The sequence below is a fragment of the Carassius carassius genome, chromosome 29, assembly GCF_963082965.1.
Source record: "Carassius carassius chromosome 29, fCarCar2.1, whole genome shotgun sequence".
NCBI classification, from domain to species: domain Eukaryota; kingdom Metazoa; phylum Chordata; class Actinopteri; order Cypriniformes; family Cyprinidae; genus Carassius; species Carassius carassius.
In genome coordinates this window covers 1,257,263-1,270,271 of record NC_081783.1, presented here as the reverse complement: position 1 = coordinate 1,270,271, position 13,009 = coordinate 1,257,263, and the positions used below count along the sequence as shown (strand labels likewise).

Here is a 13,009-nt window from a genome sequence, read left to right as displayed (position 1 = left end):
GACTTGACTCAGTCCTTGAAGACCACCGGTGACTTGACTCAGTCCTTGAAGATCACCGGTGACTTGACACAGTCCTTGAAGATCACTGGTGACTTGACACAGTCCTTGAAGATCCCCGGTGACTTGACACAGTCCTTGAAGATCCCCGGTGACTTGACTTGACTCTGGAGGATCAGCGGTGACTAGCCCTGACTCTGGAGGATCAGCGGTGACTAGCCCTGACTCTGGAGGATCAGCGGTGACTAGCCCTGACTCTGGAGGATCAGAGGTGACTAGCCCTGACTCTGGAGGATCAGAGGTGACTAGCCCTGACTCTGGAGGATCAGAGGTGACTAGCCCTGACTCTGGAGGATCAGAGGTGACTAGCCCTGACTCTGGAGGATCAGAGGTGACTAGCCCTGACTCTGGAGGATCAGAGGTGACTAGCCCTGACTCTGGAGGATCAGAGGTGACTAGCCCTGACTCTGGAGGATCAGAGGTGACTAGCCCTGACTCTGGAGGATCAGAGGTGACTAGCCCTGACTGTGGAGGATCAGCGGTGACTAGCCCTGACTCTGGAGGATCAGCGGTGACTAGCCCTGACTCTGGAGGATCAGCGGTGACTAGCCCTGACTCTGGAGGATCAGCGGTGACTAGCCCTGACTCTGGAGGATCAGCGGTGACTAGCCCTGACTCTGGAGAGTTCCCTGGCACCTGACTCGACTCTGGAGAGTTCCCTGGCACCTGACTCGACTCTGGAGAGTTCCCTGGCACCTGACTCGACTCTGGAGAGTTCACTGGCACCTGACTCGACTCTGGAGAGTTCACTGGCACCTGACTCGACTCTGGAGAGTTCACTGGCACCTGACTCGACTCAGGAGGGTCAACTGGCACCTGACTCGACTCAGGAGGGTCAACTGGCACCTGACTTGACTCCGGAGGGTCAACTGGCACCTGACTTGACTCCGGAGGGTCAGCTGAGACTCTCATCCTTTGCAGTGGCGCTGGGCAAGCAGCCATCTTGGGCCATGACTCTGGACAGGCGGCCATCTTGTACTGTGGTGCTGGGCTGGCGGCCATCTGGGGTTGTGGCGCTGGACTGGCGGCCATCTTGTACTGTGGTGCTGGACCGGTGGCCAATTTGGGCATTGGCGCTGGGTTAGCAGCCATCTTGTGCTGTGGCGCTAGGCTGACGGCCATCTTGGGCTGTGGCGCTGAACCGGTGGCCAATTTGGGCATTGGCGCTGGACTGGCGGCCATCTTGTACTGTGGCGCTGGACCGGTGGCCAATTTGGGCATTGGCGCTGGGCTGGTGGCCATCTTGGGCATTGGCGCTGGAACGTTGGCCAATTTGGGCATTGGCGCTGGGTTAGCGGCCATCTTGTGCTGTGGCGCTTGGCTGGTAGCCAATTTGGGCAGTGGTGCTGGACTGGCGGCCAACTTGGGTTGTGGCGCTTGGCTGGTTGCCATCCTGGGCAGTGGTGCTGGGGTGACGACCACCCCGCCGGAAGAGACAGAAGTGGCTGGGGCATCCCACCGAAGCCGAGGCTGCAGGTAGCACACGAATTCCCAGAATTCCAGTGTCTCTAACTGCGCCATCTCCACCTGAGACACTGGATCATCCAGCCCGCCATTGAAATAGTCCTTGAGGGCCGCATCGTTGTAGCCCATGCCCTCAGCCAGGGACCAGAACACCTGAGCCAGGGCCCCCACTTCATTGCCCTCTTGGCGGAGGGCGATCAACCGAAGGTACTTGTTTCGCCGCTCTGCCATCTTGGCTGGGGAACGGAAAGACGACATACCACTGGTTCCTAGTGTGACGGAGTCCTTCTGTCACGTACAGTGTTACAGGAAACACAGGAGAGGGAACCAATTGCAGGTAAGTCCTTTATTTAAGGGGTAATCCAAAGGGGTAAACAGTCCAGGCAGGGTCAAAACCAGAATATTCAAACATAACATAAACAAGACACGAAGGCAAGGCAAGGCAAGGCAAGGCAAGGCAAGGCAAGGCAAGGCAAGGCAAGGCAAGGCAAGGCAAGGCAAGGCAAGGCAAGGCAAGGCAAGGCAAGGCAAGGCAAGGCAAGGCAAGGCAAGGCAAGGCGCGACGGCCGTGAATAACTATAAACATTAAACAAGGACTCCGTAACACAGACTCAGACAGACCGGGTATAAATACACAGAAGGATAATGAGGGAACAGGAGTCAGGTGGGGAACAATCAATTACTAAACAGGAGGAAGGTGACCAAATAAGGGAACAGGAAGTGATAAGGAGAAAGACACCGTGAGAAAGGAGAACACCTAGTGGAAACCCAGGGAACACAACCCAGACACTGTGACAGTTTAAGTCTTCATAAGAAGCTGGATCCGAAACTAAAACTGTCTTAATCTCTAGTTACCTTGGGATGAGTCCAAATAAGAATGGTACAGTCAAAAACGCAGGGTATAAGCTTTAACTTGGTGTAGTGAATGGTATTTTGAAAAAGGAGTGTGTTGTGTCATGATCTTGTAACTAGGGCATAGGTTTGATTTTGGCATTGTTGGGGATATAACAGACAACAGACATTTAATTGTTTAATAAAACTATTGCTAGGAACCATTTAACTGGATACTGGTAGGATCATATAGTGTCCCTACACCCTTGAAAATTATAACAAATAATGTGCGACTTTGGAAACTGTAGTTTCCTCCTTAAATATGAAGAGATCACAGATAAATTAATTAATCCAAATTTCGCAAAAGGCTAATGAACATAATCTAAGTCAGTCATTTCTGAGGAAGAATAATTCACTTTTTGCCAATGTAAGAACAAAATTTTCATCCCAAACTTTTTATCCAAATCTCATTTTGTAAGTGACTTTTCTTTCTGTTTTTAACGTTTTCTTTTAATTATTCAACAACTTGAAAGAGAATACAGGAAAATAGAACTTAATTTGTCTCCTCTCTCTCTCTGACTAAAACCTGAATCTGTACGAAGAACATAAACAGACATCCAATGTTTCCAGCATTTCAAAACTAAAATCCTTCTCTTATTTCTTGGGAAGTTGGAAGTGGAAGTCGTCATAGGACACCGTGAAAATAGATAGTGTTTTCTATAGGTTTCCAAATAGTTGACTATTGTTGATCTTGTTAAATGTTATGCTTCTCCCTCAACACTCACTCAGCAGCGTAGTGTGCTGTAATTTGGTAACTCAAATATAATTAGAAATGTACAATAATTAAAATATATATGTAAAATAAAAAACTATGCTAGATTTACAATGTTAATAACTTTGGTCATCAGACTGTGAAAAGGATCCATTTTTGTTTTGATGTTGTTAACTAGGGGGCGACAAAGTGTACCCTGATAGCACATGTATCACAGAGATGTCTGCATTTACGAAATAAGAAATTGCAACAAAGCTTGGTGTCGGCGACCCAGAGTTATGCAAATAGCGATGTAGAGAAACATCTGAGATTTAAAGGGTATTCAATAAATGAAACATACAATATGCCAAACAAACATACAATAATAAACCTTTGTTTTTATCAAAAGTAAATCATGACACCACATCAAATATAATAACGTGTAACAATTTATCCTGTTTAATAAAATAAATGAACACTATAGATGAACACTAATAAAGTAAAGTAAAAAACTGGCTCCAATAATTTTTCCACATCATCCTAAAGTTTTACAGACTATGATACATTCACACTTTTCCTAACGGACTGATTATGGTTGTTTTGCATTGCAAACATGATACTCTGAACTGCTGCTAATCATTATTCTTTTGTCTATAATATTCTGATCATTGGTGCCGTCTCACACCTAGACTGACTACACTTCATCATTTCATCGTTGTTGTGTTTAGGGGATACATTAATCTACACCCCACCTCCAGCAGCACGGGGGTGTCTGAATGTTTAGAAACAGTACACCATCGCTCAGCCTTTCCGAACATTCAGACACCCTCACGCTGCTGGAAAACGTATTCCCCCCCAAACGAAGAACGAAAACAAACTTCATTTGAAGTATACCAGGGCCTTGAGAATGTTAGATCTCATCTGCAATACGTCTATTGGACGTTTCCTATCAGATGTCAAACAGACGTATATTAGATGTTTATGATTCAGAATGTATGTAAAACTGACATCTGAAAGACATCTGTCAGACGCTTGTACACAGTAGATGCTTTCCAGATCAAACGATCTTCAACAGACATCTTGCAGACGTACGTGTGCCATCTGGGAAGGAAGGCAGCACAAGGAAACAAACATTGCACAGCATGTCATTAATTATATAAAAAGTCATTAATTGTTCACAGCAGTCGTGGTTCCCTTCAGCGGCTTCATTGGAAAGTCAATCAGAGTTAATCTTATTATATTTCTGTTCGGGATCAGATGCTGTGTTTTTCTGTTGCCACACAGGGAAAAAAAAAGGGGAACTAAGCCGAGCATTTCATCACAAGCAGCTAAAAGCTGTCGTGTAGTGTCTTCATGCCAGTGAAGTGTGATGTCACACTATGCATTGACCGCGGATGATCGTGCGGTGGTTTCACACTAGCGTGACTGCACCTGAGCATACAAACACTCGTCCTGTTCTTTACACGGCTGCTGTCGAACCTTATTGTCAGTGAATATCACTTCTCCATATTGAATCTCTTGCTCCTTTTTCTCCTGAGGGCCTGCTGAGACATTTTCCACATCTGCAGAAAGAGAAGAAGGACATCAACAGATGCAATTATTATAAACATGATGATTTCTGCTGCTTTAATCTTAATAGTGAATGAAGCATTGCATGTGTTTACAGATTTACAAAAGGTCAGAATCAGTGGTGACCTACAACCATGGTTTCAAATCTGCCTGAACTGGGGATAAACTGGTTTGAATTTTTATTTATTTTTAACAAAGTTAGATTTGTCTTTTCTTGCATGTTCTTTTAACTTTTATTTTTTTGTATGTATTTTATGCTTTAGTTAAACTGTATTTTATTTATAAGCACATTTACTTTCACTCCATGCATTTATATATACTCATATTTATTTACATATTGTCATGCCCCTGGACAGTTTTTGTCCTGGTTTGCTCCTCATGTGTTCTGTGACCCTGTTAACTAATGCATGCACCTATGTTCCCCTTATTGTTAATTTGATTCCCATGTGTGTTCTGTTCTTCCCCGTTATCCTGTTTAAAAGCCTCTGTCCTTTCCGTTTGTGTTTGTCGTGATTGAACATCAGCCCCTGAGTTTCCTGTGTTACTTCCTGGATATTTTGTATTAAAAGACTAGTTGTGCATGTACTCCTGTTCTCCTCATACCTCGTTTCTCAACAATATGGAAGTTTGACAAATATATAATTTAAATGCATATTTAATTATACTTATTAAGTAATGTATTTATTCTATATGCAATTAATTTGTATATACTGTATTTTAATTATTCGATATGCATATTTACTTATATTCTTTTTATTTTGTTTTATTTATTTAGCAACTTATTTCATATGTATTTATTATACTTTATAAGCACACTACTCTGTTCTGTTTATTTTATATACATATTTATTTATTCATGTATTTATTTTATTTTCATATTTATATTCTCACAAACACATAGAGACTCATTTTCATTTTAGTGTCAGGGCGGTGGTAACAAAGTGGGTTTTGTGTGTGTGTGTGTGTGTGTGTGTGTGTGTGTGTGTGTGTGTGTGTGTGTGTGTGTGTGTGTGTGTGTGTGTGTGTGTGTGTGTGTGTGTGTGTGTGTGTGTGTGTGTGTGTTTGAGGCAGCACCATGGCTCTGCGTGTTTTTATGAAAACCACAGATGCTTGTTTACCAGTTTTTCTCACACTTCTGTCTCATACTTCAGACCGACTTATGGCTGAAGTTATCAAGTTTAAAGAGGTTATAAAAAGTAGCCCAAATGGCTAAAATTCCTATACAGTTTTTATAATTTATTTCAATCAAATTTGATTAAAAAAAAATCTTGACAGCTGCTGATTTTCTTATATATAGCAGAGTGTTTTCATCTCTGATATGATTCATCTGATATGATTCACTAACATCAGGGCAAGATTAAAATTTTTACATCTGAATTATATATATTTTTTCTATCTGTGATGTCAATCACTTAAAACCAACTAATTAATAGTATTAGCAAATAGTAATATTACATAAACATGTAAGATGTTATAAGTTTTCAGTGCATTAATGTAAATTCTGTTATTATTTACTCCATGGAAAATCAACAACATTCAGGTTTGGAAATTAAGATGTGGAAGAAATGAAGATAGTTTTGGGCGAATTATTCCATCAGTAACAGAATCAGTTTGTCTATGAACTGAATTAATTAATATTATATTTAAATATATTCATTTATCAGATGTTTTAATCCAATCTAACAGAGCCGGACAGTAACAGAGTACATTTACTTGAGTACAGTACTTAAGTACAATTTTGAGGGATCTGTACTTTACTCAAGTATCATTTTTGGGGAGTACTCATGACTTTACTCAAGGACATTTGAGAGGCAAATATTGTACTCTTTACTCCGCTATATTACTGTCCATAACCGTAAGTACCCGGTACTTCTTCGCCCCATCCACACGGAGATGGAGCTTACCCCAATCCGATCTTTTTTTTCCTCATCTCGAGAAATATCCGCATCCATACGAAACCACAAAACGATGTAGTATACATGCCAGACCAGCATGTGGCGCTGTAATTCTGCCACAGAGATACACTTAAAACGGAGAAGAAGACATAGACTTGTTCATAAACCTTGCGCGTGATACACAAACGAACATGTAACAATACATTTATTAATCTGTGTTAATGTTAGTTAATAAAAAGACAATCGTTCAGTGTTTGTTCATGTTTTTGTTGCTGTTACGTGACGTATCGGTGTCAAAGGCAGCATTTTCAAATTTATCCACTCTGGGAACCGGTTTCAAAAAACATCGGTTTAACTCTTCCAAAACGCCGTTACAGTAAAATGAGTACAGTAAAATTACAGTAAAAAAGTACAGTAAAATTTAGCAAGGGGTATCTGTACTTTTACTCAAGTAATGAAGCTGTGTACTCTGTCCGCCTCTTCAATCTAATTTACAAAGAGGACAAACATAAGTGAATAAAGTGATAGAGGCAATGATATAATACTGTAGGTTCATGAACTCAGACTGACTTGTGGGTTTGAGCTGATTCTTCTTCTTGTAAACGTAATATGCGATGATGACCAGAACGATGAGAATTACAGCAAGACATCCCAAAACGATCAGAACCTCTGAATGACCTGTGGAAGGAAAAACACAAGACAGAAGCTAAACATAAATATAAATTAATTAATTCATTACAACAGCTTAATGATATAAGCCATTTTTAAACATGAAAATATAAATATATATATAATTATATTTTAATATCAATATTCTGGTGATAGAGTTTCTGTATGAAAATATGTAGCTTTTTCTGTGTCTTTTATCATTCATTGGTTCTTTGTTTTTATCATTCATCTGCATGAGAGTGAGATCTTTGGAGAACATGAGATTGTAATGAGTCTGATGAGAGAGTTTCTGTACCTTCAACAATCACTTGAAGATCTCTAGATGTTTCTGAGCCGTCTGAGTGAGAGAGTTTTAATCTGTAATTCCCTGAATCTGCTTTGTTCACACGGTTTATTATCAGAGTCCCATTGATGACTGTCACATCAGATCTGTTATTATAAAGATCACATTCACCCATCCTCATACTGTCATTCTTTACTCTACAAACTGGATCATCTGCTGTGTTGTTGTTTATTCTCTTTATTATCTGCAGATCATATTTACTAGCGTCCACCATCTGCAGGCTAAGTTTGTGTCCCAGAGCTGCATAACAGGGATCTGATTGATTAAAACTGCAGAACCGATCCATACCTGAAGAACAAAACACACACACACACACACACACACACTGAAATCTACCATAAACAACTCTAAAAAAATCTGTTAAATAAATATAATTTTTTTTAAATCCCCAAAATAATAATAAAAAGGATCATTTCAGCATGAATTGAAATCCGAAAAATGGATTACAGACAAGTATTTTCATATAATTTCACAAAATTAATTCTACTAAAAAACGGGTCACATGAGCTGATGCTGATCTGACTCATCACCTTCAGTTAAGACGATCAATCCTTTAGTCTGATTTACACACTTTCACTCACATATTTATATTCCAATAATTAATTCTGAAACACAAATATCTAGTTACAGCCAAATTCATGTATACTTGTGCACTACTCTGTACTCTATTCTGCAGTAATAATAATGTTAGTACTGTGTTTACTCTGAAAAATACTAAATTAAAACGTTTACTTTAAACGACCCGATGATGCTACACTGACACAGTTGATGAACTGAATCAACACTGAACTGACTTGATTTGAATAATGATGCTTTTATCTTTTTAAACTCACTTTACAGTTTAATTTGAATTTGTTGAAGCTGCTTTGACACAATATGTATCGTACAAAGGTCAAATTGACTTGGGACACGACAACCAGATCACAAAAAACTAAAATTACTTTTGAAAAATGTAATGTTACAACACAAAGTTGTTTTTTGTTTGGCCTCTATAAGCACTTAACCTCTTCACTACCTTAAACCAAGGCACTACATACATACACATCATTTCACCTCTTTCTGTTTTTCATTTCTGCTCTTTCCTATCTAAACTTCACAATGTATATGGTTGGCTCTATTGCTGGTTATGTTCCCCATTTGTAAGTTGCTAAATGAATGCATGTAAACATAATTTCAAATCTCAAATGTAAAGTTTGAGCCAAGGGTAAAATACAACTTAGACAATAAAAGGTATTTTTATAAAAAAGTGACTCACATGCAGCGGTTTGCAGCAGCATTAATCCAAAGATGAGCATCGTTTATCTGAAGTCCAGTTTCAGAAGAGAGTCAGATCGAGTCTCACTGACAGACAGCAGCTCTATTGACACATCAGGATATTACACGACTTTAACAGAGGAAGAAGAAAGAGGAAGTTTCTTTATAGGAAGAGAAAATATACTGTTGCTCAGAAGTTTAATACACTTTCAGCGATAGAGATAATAAAAGAATAAACAAGTAACTTGTAGAATTAGTTTAGTATTTAAAATATATGAACATATTATTTTTTTATGTCCAAATCAAACAGACTTTTTTTCGTTAACTGTAAAAGCATTTAGACAATAGCAGGTTTTAATGACAGTAAAGACAAACTAAATCCATTACTGATAGCGAAGAAAAGAGGAAATGCAGAGCAGCAGAGGCATTGCAAACCACAAAAAAGATCAATGATTAAAACATGCATGCTGCTTGCATTTAGTGTAAAACCTCAGAACCCAAACTACAAAACTTCAAACAAAACAGACAGATGAAGAATCAGGTGCAATGGTATGCATACAAATAAAATCGTCATTGCATTTTCTTCCCAGCCGCACCAGGTATAAAACCCATCTATTTCAGTCGCAGTTGGGTTAGCTATATTTAAGTATTTTAAAATATCCTCTTGTGAACATCAACATTCAAAGATGATATTTTCAGTCAGTGAAACTAAAGCTGTGACAGCGGTGGATCGTGTGAAACTGATGTGAAAGAGAAGACCTTTTCTCACTTAACTATATTGTCTGCCATTAATTGCATTTACATTGCATTATCTCTCAGACCACAGATATGTAATCAAATGTTTCCCGCACCGCTCCCATGGAAAGACAAACATAGAGTACAGTACACAACCTGCATGTGTAGGCCAGTTTATGAACAAATGACTTGTGTGAGTGCGGTTCTTTATATTAATAATAGCTAGAAAACTCACTAATCAGTCTGGTGAATCAGAATCACAGACAATACTTGTTTAAATAAAGCAGAAATAATAAGACAATGTGATTCTGAATTCAGCCCATGCTGCTATAATCAACATACAGTATGCCTCACATTCCACGTTAATATCATAGACTGCATGTAAAGTTTAATATTCATCATCGAAAGTAACAATATACCCAGATAACAGGCAAAGTTCTCATAACATTGCTGTGGCAAGGATCTCTCAAAGTTATAAACAAACATTCCTTCAGTAACATTAAGAGATGTATTTATTTTAAACGAGAAAATTAATAAATACTATGAAAGTCAAAGGCTACCAGCTACTGCTGGTTACCAGAATTCAGTTTAGCAGAATAAATAAATTATATACACTAATTGAGGTTGATTAAATGACAGATTTTATTTCTATTTTTTTTTTCCTTTTTTTGAGGTTAAACAGCCCTTTAATAATGTTCTAAAAATGATATTTGCAATAACCAAGACACATTTTTAAAACATTTAAAAACTGAACATTTTAAAAGTTCAGAAAACACTGCATGAATTCCTTTCAAATGCCGTTTTCACCCAGTTGCAGATCAATAACTTGTATTTTTTTTTTTTTTTGTATTTCATAAGTTTGGGACCGTATTTATTAATGTTTTTAGATTATCTGTATGAGGCCGAGGGGATTAGTGAGCAGTAAACAGAAATAGACCGATGTCTAAGCCAAGAGAGACTTTTATTGTGAAATTACCAACAGCTTCCAGGCGGAAGTTCAACTCTCAATGATCGTCCCGGTGTTTTGCAGTCTGTGCTTCAGTCTTTGAACATCCGAAGGGTTTTATTTTTATTTTACACCCGTTACCAAGAGCAGATGTCCGCTCAGGGCGACTGTGAGTTTCTGGTGAAGCGCGCGCGGGAGCTCGTGCCGCAGGACCCGTATGCAGCGAAAGCCTGGCTGATCACCGCGCGCACTCTCTATCCCGCAGACTTCAACATACAGGCGAGAAAACATCAACACACACACACACACACACACACACACACACACTCTATCTTGTAAGCAATGCATACTACTTTAGAAAAAATGCCTCCACTTTATCTAATATTCTATTATTATATCTCTTGTAGTTGTTTTATGCAGTGGAAGCTTTATTTAGCAAGGAACAATCCTTTGTTTACAAGCAATAAAACACTTTCTGATAAATGTCTATATTAATCATCAGTGTGCATATGAATATCTGAGTGTGCAAGTCATGCAAAGCTCTGTGTGCATTAGTCTGTTCATGTGTGCAGTGTGTGTGTGTGTGTGTGTGTGTGTGTGTTTGGTGTCTGATGAGTGTGTCATGTTCATGTGTACAGTATGAGATGTACAGTATCGAGCGTAACGCAGAGAGGACGGCCTCCGCCGGGAGACTGCTGTATGACATGTGAGTCTCAGTGCTTCAGTCTGGATGTGTTCGCTGCACATGACGCTGTGTGGTGTTCTTCAGTCATGTTTCCTGATTCGCACAGATTCGTGAATTTCCCCGAGCAGCCGGTGGTGTGGCGAGAGATCGCAGTGATCACTGCAGCGTTACGAAACGACAGCCAGGACAAACACGCACAGTTTCTCAAAGGTTATTTTATATTTGATTAGAATATTATAGTTTTTAGTAAAATTTTAAAAAGCATTATTTTTATATTTTTATTTAAAAATTGTAGTTAAATTTGACAAACATCCGTATGAATTATTTAGTGTTATTTTAAAATGTTATAGTTTTTTATTAACATTTGTATAAATTGTATTTTTATATTTTCAGTAATTGTAATAGTAATTGTTTAATGTGTTTTTGTCATTTTTATTCGTTTTAGTTTTTCGTTACTATTTAGGTTACATTTATTTTTATGTCAGTTTTAGTTTTAGTTCAGTTTTAGTTATTTATTTCCAACTTTATTTCAAAATTGAATTATTATTTTCATTTTCAAATATTTTTGTTTGTTATTTACTAATTTATTTACTTATTTTAGCTTGTTGCTCAGGAAACAAAGAGATAATTTCCACTGCTTATTTTTAATCTTCTAATATTTATTTTAAATATATATATATATATATATATATATATATATATATATATATATATATATAATTTTATTTTTTACAAATATGTTTTGATAGTTTTATCTTTAGGGTATTTTGTTTTATTTCCTTTATTCTTTATTTCAGTTAACAAAAATGTTTTTAACAGTTTTAGTTCAGTTTATTAATTTCCTGCTCATTTTATTGCCCGTGTGTGTGTTAGTGCGTGTTTGTCTGACTGTGTGTGTGTGTGTGTGTGTGTGCAGGTGTTTTTGAGACTCTTCCAGGTCCGGTTCAGTGTAAGATGCTGCTGAAGGCCACAGAACAGTGTTTTAACACACTGGAGAAAGCAGAGATGCTGCTTCTGTTACTCAAGAGATTCCCAGAGTCTGTCGTGCAGCATGGAGTGAGTCAAATCATCTCCTCTTATCTTATCTTATCTTATCTTATCCTATCTTATCAAAAACATAAACTATCACAAATACATAAAATAATGCAGTATAAAATAATCTTTTATCACCACAGCATTCGATTTGATTGTGATTGATTTGATTCTGATTCAGTGAGTCACTGTGTGATTCCGAAAAAGATCCATTTCAGTTTTGTCTGTTTATAATTAGTTTCTTGTTATGTTTATTTGATTATTCATCCTTATTATATAAAGCACTTTAAATAGGCATGCTATGAAATATTCATGTGTATATTGTGTGAAATCTGCATCAATAAACATGCCCTGAAGGCTCACCTATGTGTTACTCAAGAAAAATGATCACTGCAAAATCCTTTGAAAAAAAATAATAATTGTGATTTGCATACCCAGCTTGACCTCTGACCCTTGACCTCTCTCTTAGGTGAGTCTGGGCGAGTCGTTGTTAGAGGCAGAGACTGTAGAGAATCTGGACACACCCGTCAACTGCTTCAGGAAGCTTTTTGGTGCATATTCATCATCTCTTCATTACTTTACATTTGTTTTATAAGCTTTTTTCCTATGTGAGAATCCTGTGTTTGCTCTTGGTGATCTTCTGTTTTCATCTCTTTCAGTGTGTGACGTTCTGCCGCTGATTCTGAATAATCCCAACATGTGTCTTCACGTCAGTCTGCTGTATAAATACATGCACAAAGCAGCAGAGTTTTACATCTGTTACGTCACACGGGAGCCG

At 38.4% G+C, this 13,009-nt stretch overlaps 2 protein-coding genes across 3 annotated transcripts in view; one reads left to right on the top strand and one right to left on the bottom strand.

The window, feature by feature from the left end:
- Positions 1 to 4,005: 4,005 nt before the first annotated feature.
- On the bottom strand, positions 4,006 to 8,624 carry LOC132109302 (uncharacterized). The gene is made up of 4 exons (XM_059515312.1): positions 8,584 to 8,624; positions 7,532 to 7,911; positions 7,138 to 7,245; positions 4,006 to 4,665 (listed from the first exon to the last, which is right to left on the bottom strand). Exons 1-4 carry the CDS (start codon positions 8,622 to 8,624, stop codon positions 4,520 to 4,522), a joined length of 675 nt encoding a protein of 224 aa, XP_059371295.1. The 3' UTR covers positions 4,006 to 4,519.
- Positions 8,625 to 10,534: 1,910 nt separating this feature from the next.
- Positions 10,535 to 13,009, top strand: part of ints10 (integrator complex subunit 10) — an 11,593-nt gene continuing 9,118 nt past the window's right edge. The window contains exons 1-6 of one of the 2 annotated variants that reach the window (XM_059515372.1): positions 10,535 to 10,793; positions 11,153 to 11,220; positions 11,306 to 11,409; positions 12,116 to 12,255; positions 12,701 to 12,782; positions 12,891 to 13,009. The exon at positions 12,891 to 13,009 is cut by the window's right edge and continues 22 nt beyond it. In XM_059515372.1, coding sequence (XP_059371355.1) covers positions 10,665 to 10,793; positions 11,153 to 11,220; positions 11,306 to 11,409; positions 12,116 to 12,255; positions 12,701 to 12,782; positions 12,891 to 13,009 — 642 coding nt within the window. In that variant the 5' untranslated portion in view covers positions 10,535 to 10,664. The remainder of the gene's footprint in view (positions 10,794 to 11,152; positions 11,221 to 11,305; positions 11,410 to 12,115; positions 12,256 to 12,700; positions 12,783 to 12,890) is intronic. The other variant, XM_059515373.1, reaches the window with a different exon arrangement.

Coding starts and splice junctions, on each gene's coding strand:
- LOC132109302 (XM_059515312.1), bottom strand. CDS start 8,624: ATGTGTATGTATGTAGTGCCTTGGTTTAAGGTAGTGAAGAG. Junction 7,912..8,583: donor TGGTTTAAGGTAGTGAAGAG/GTTAAGTGCTTA, acceptor TGTTTATGGTAG/ATTTCAGTGTGTGTGTGTGT. Junction 7,246..7,531: donor TCTTCAAGTGATTGTTGAAG/GTACAGAAACTC, acceptor TTCCTTCCACAG/GTCATTCAGAGGTTCTGATC.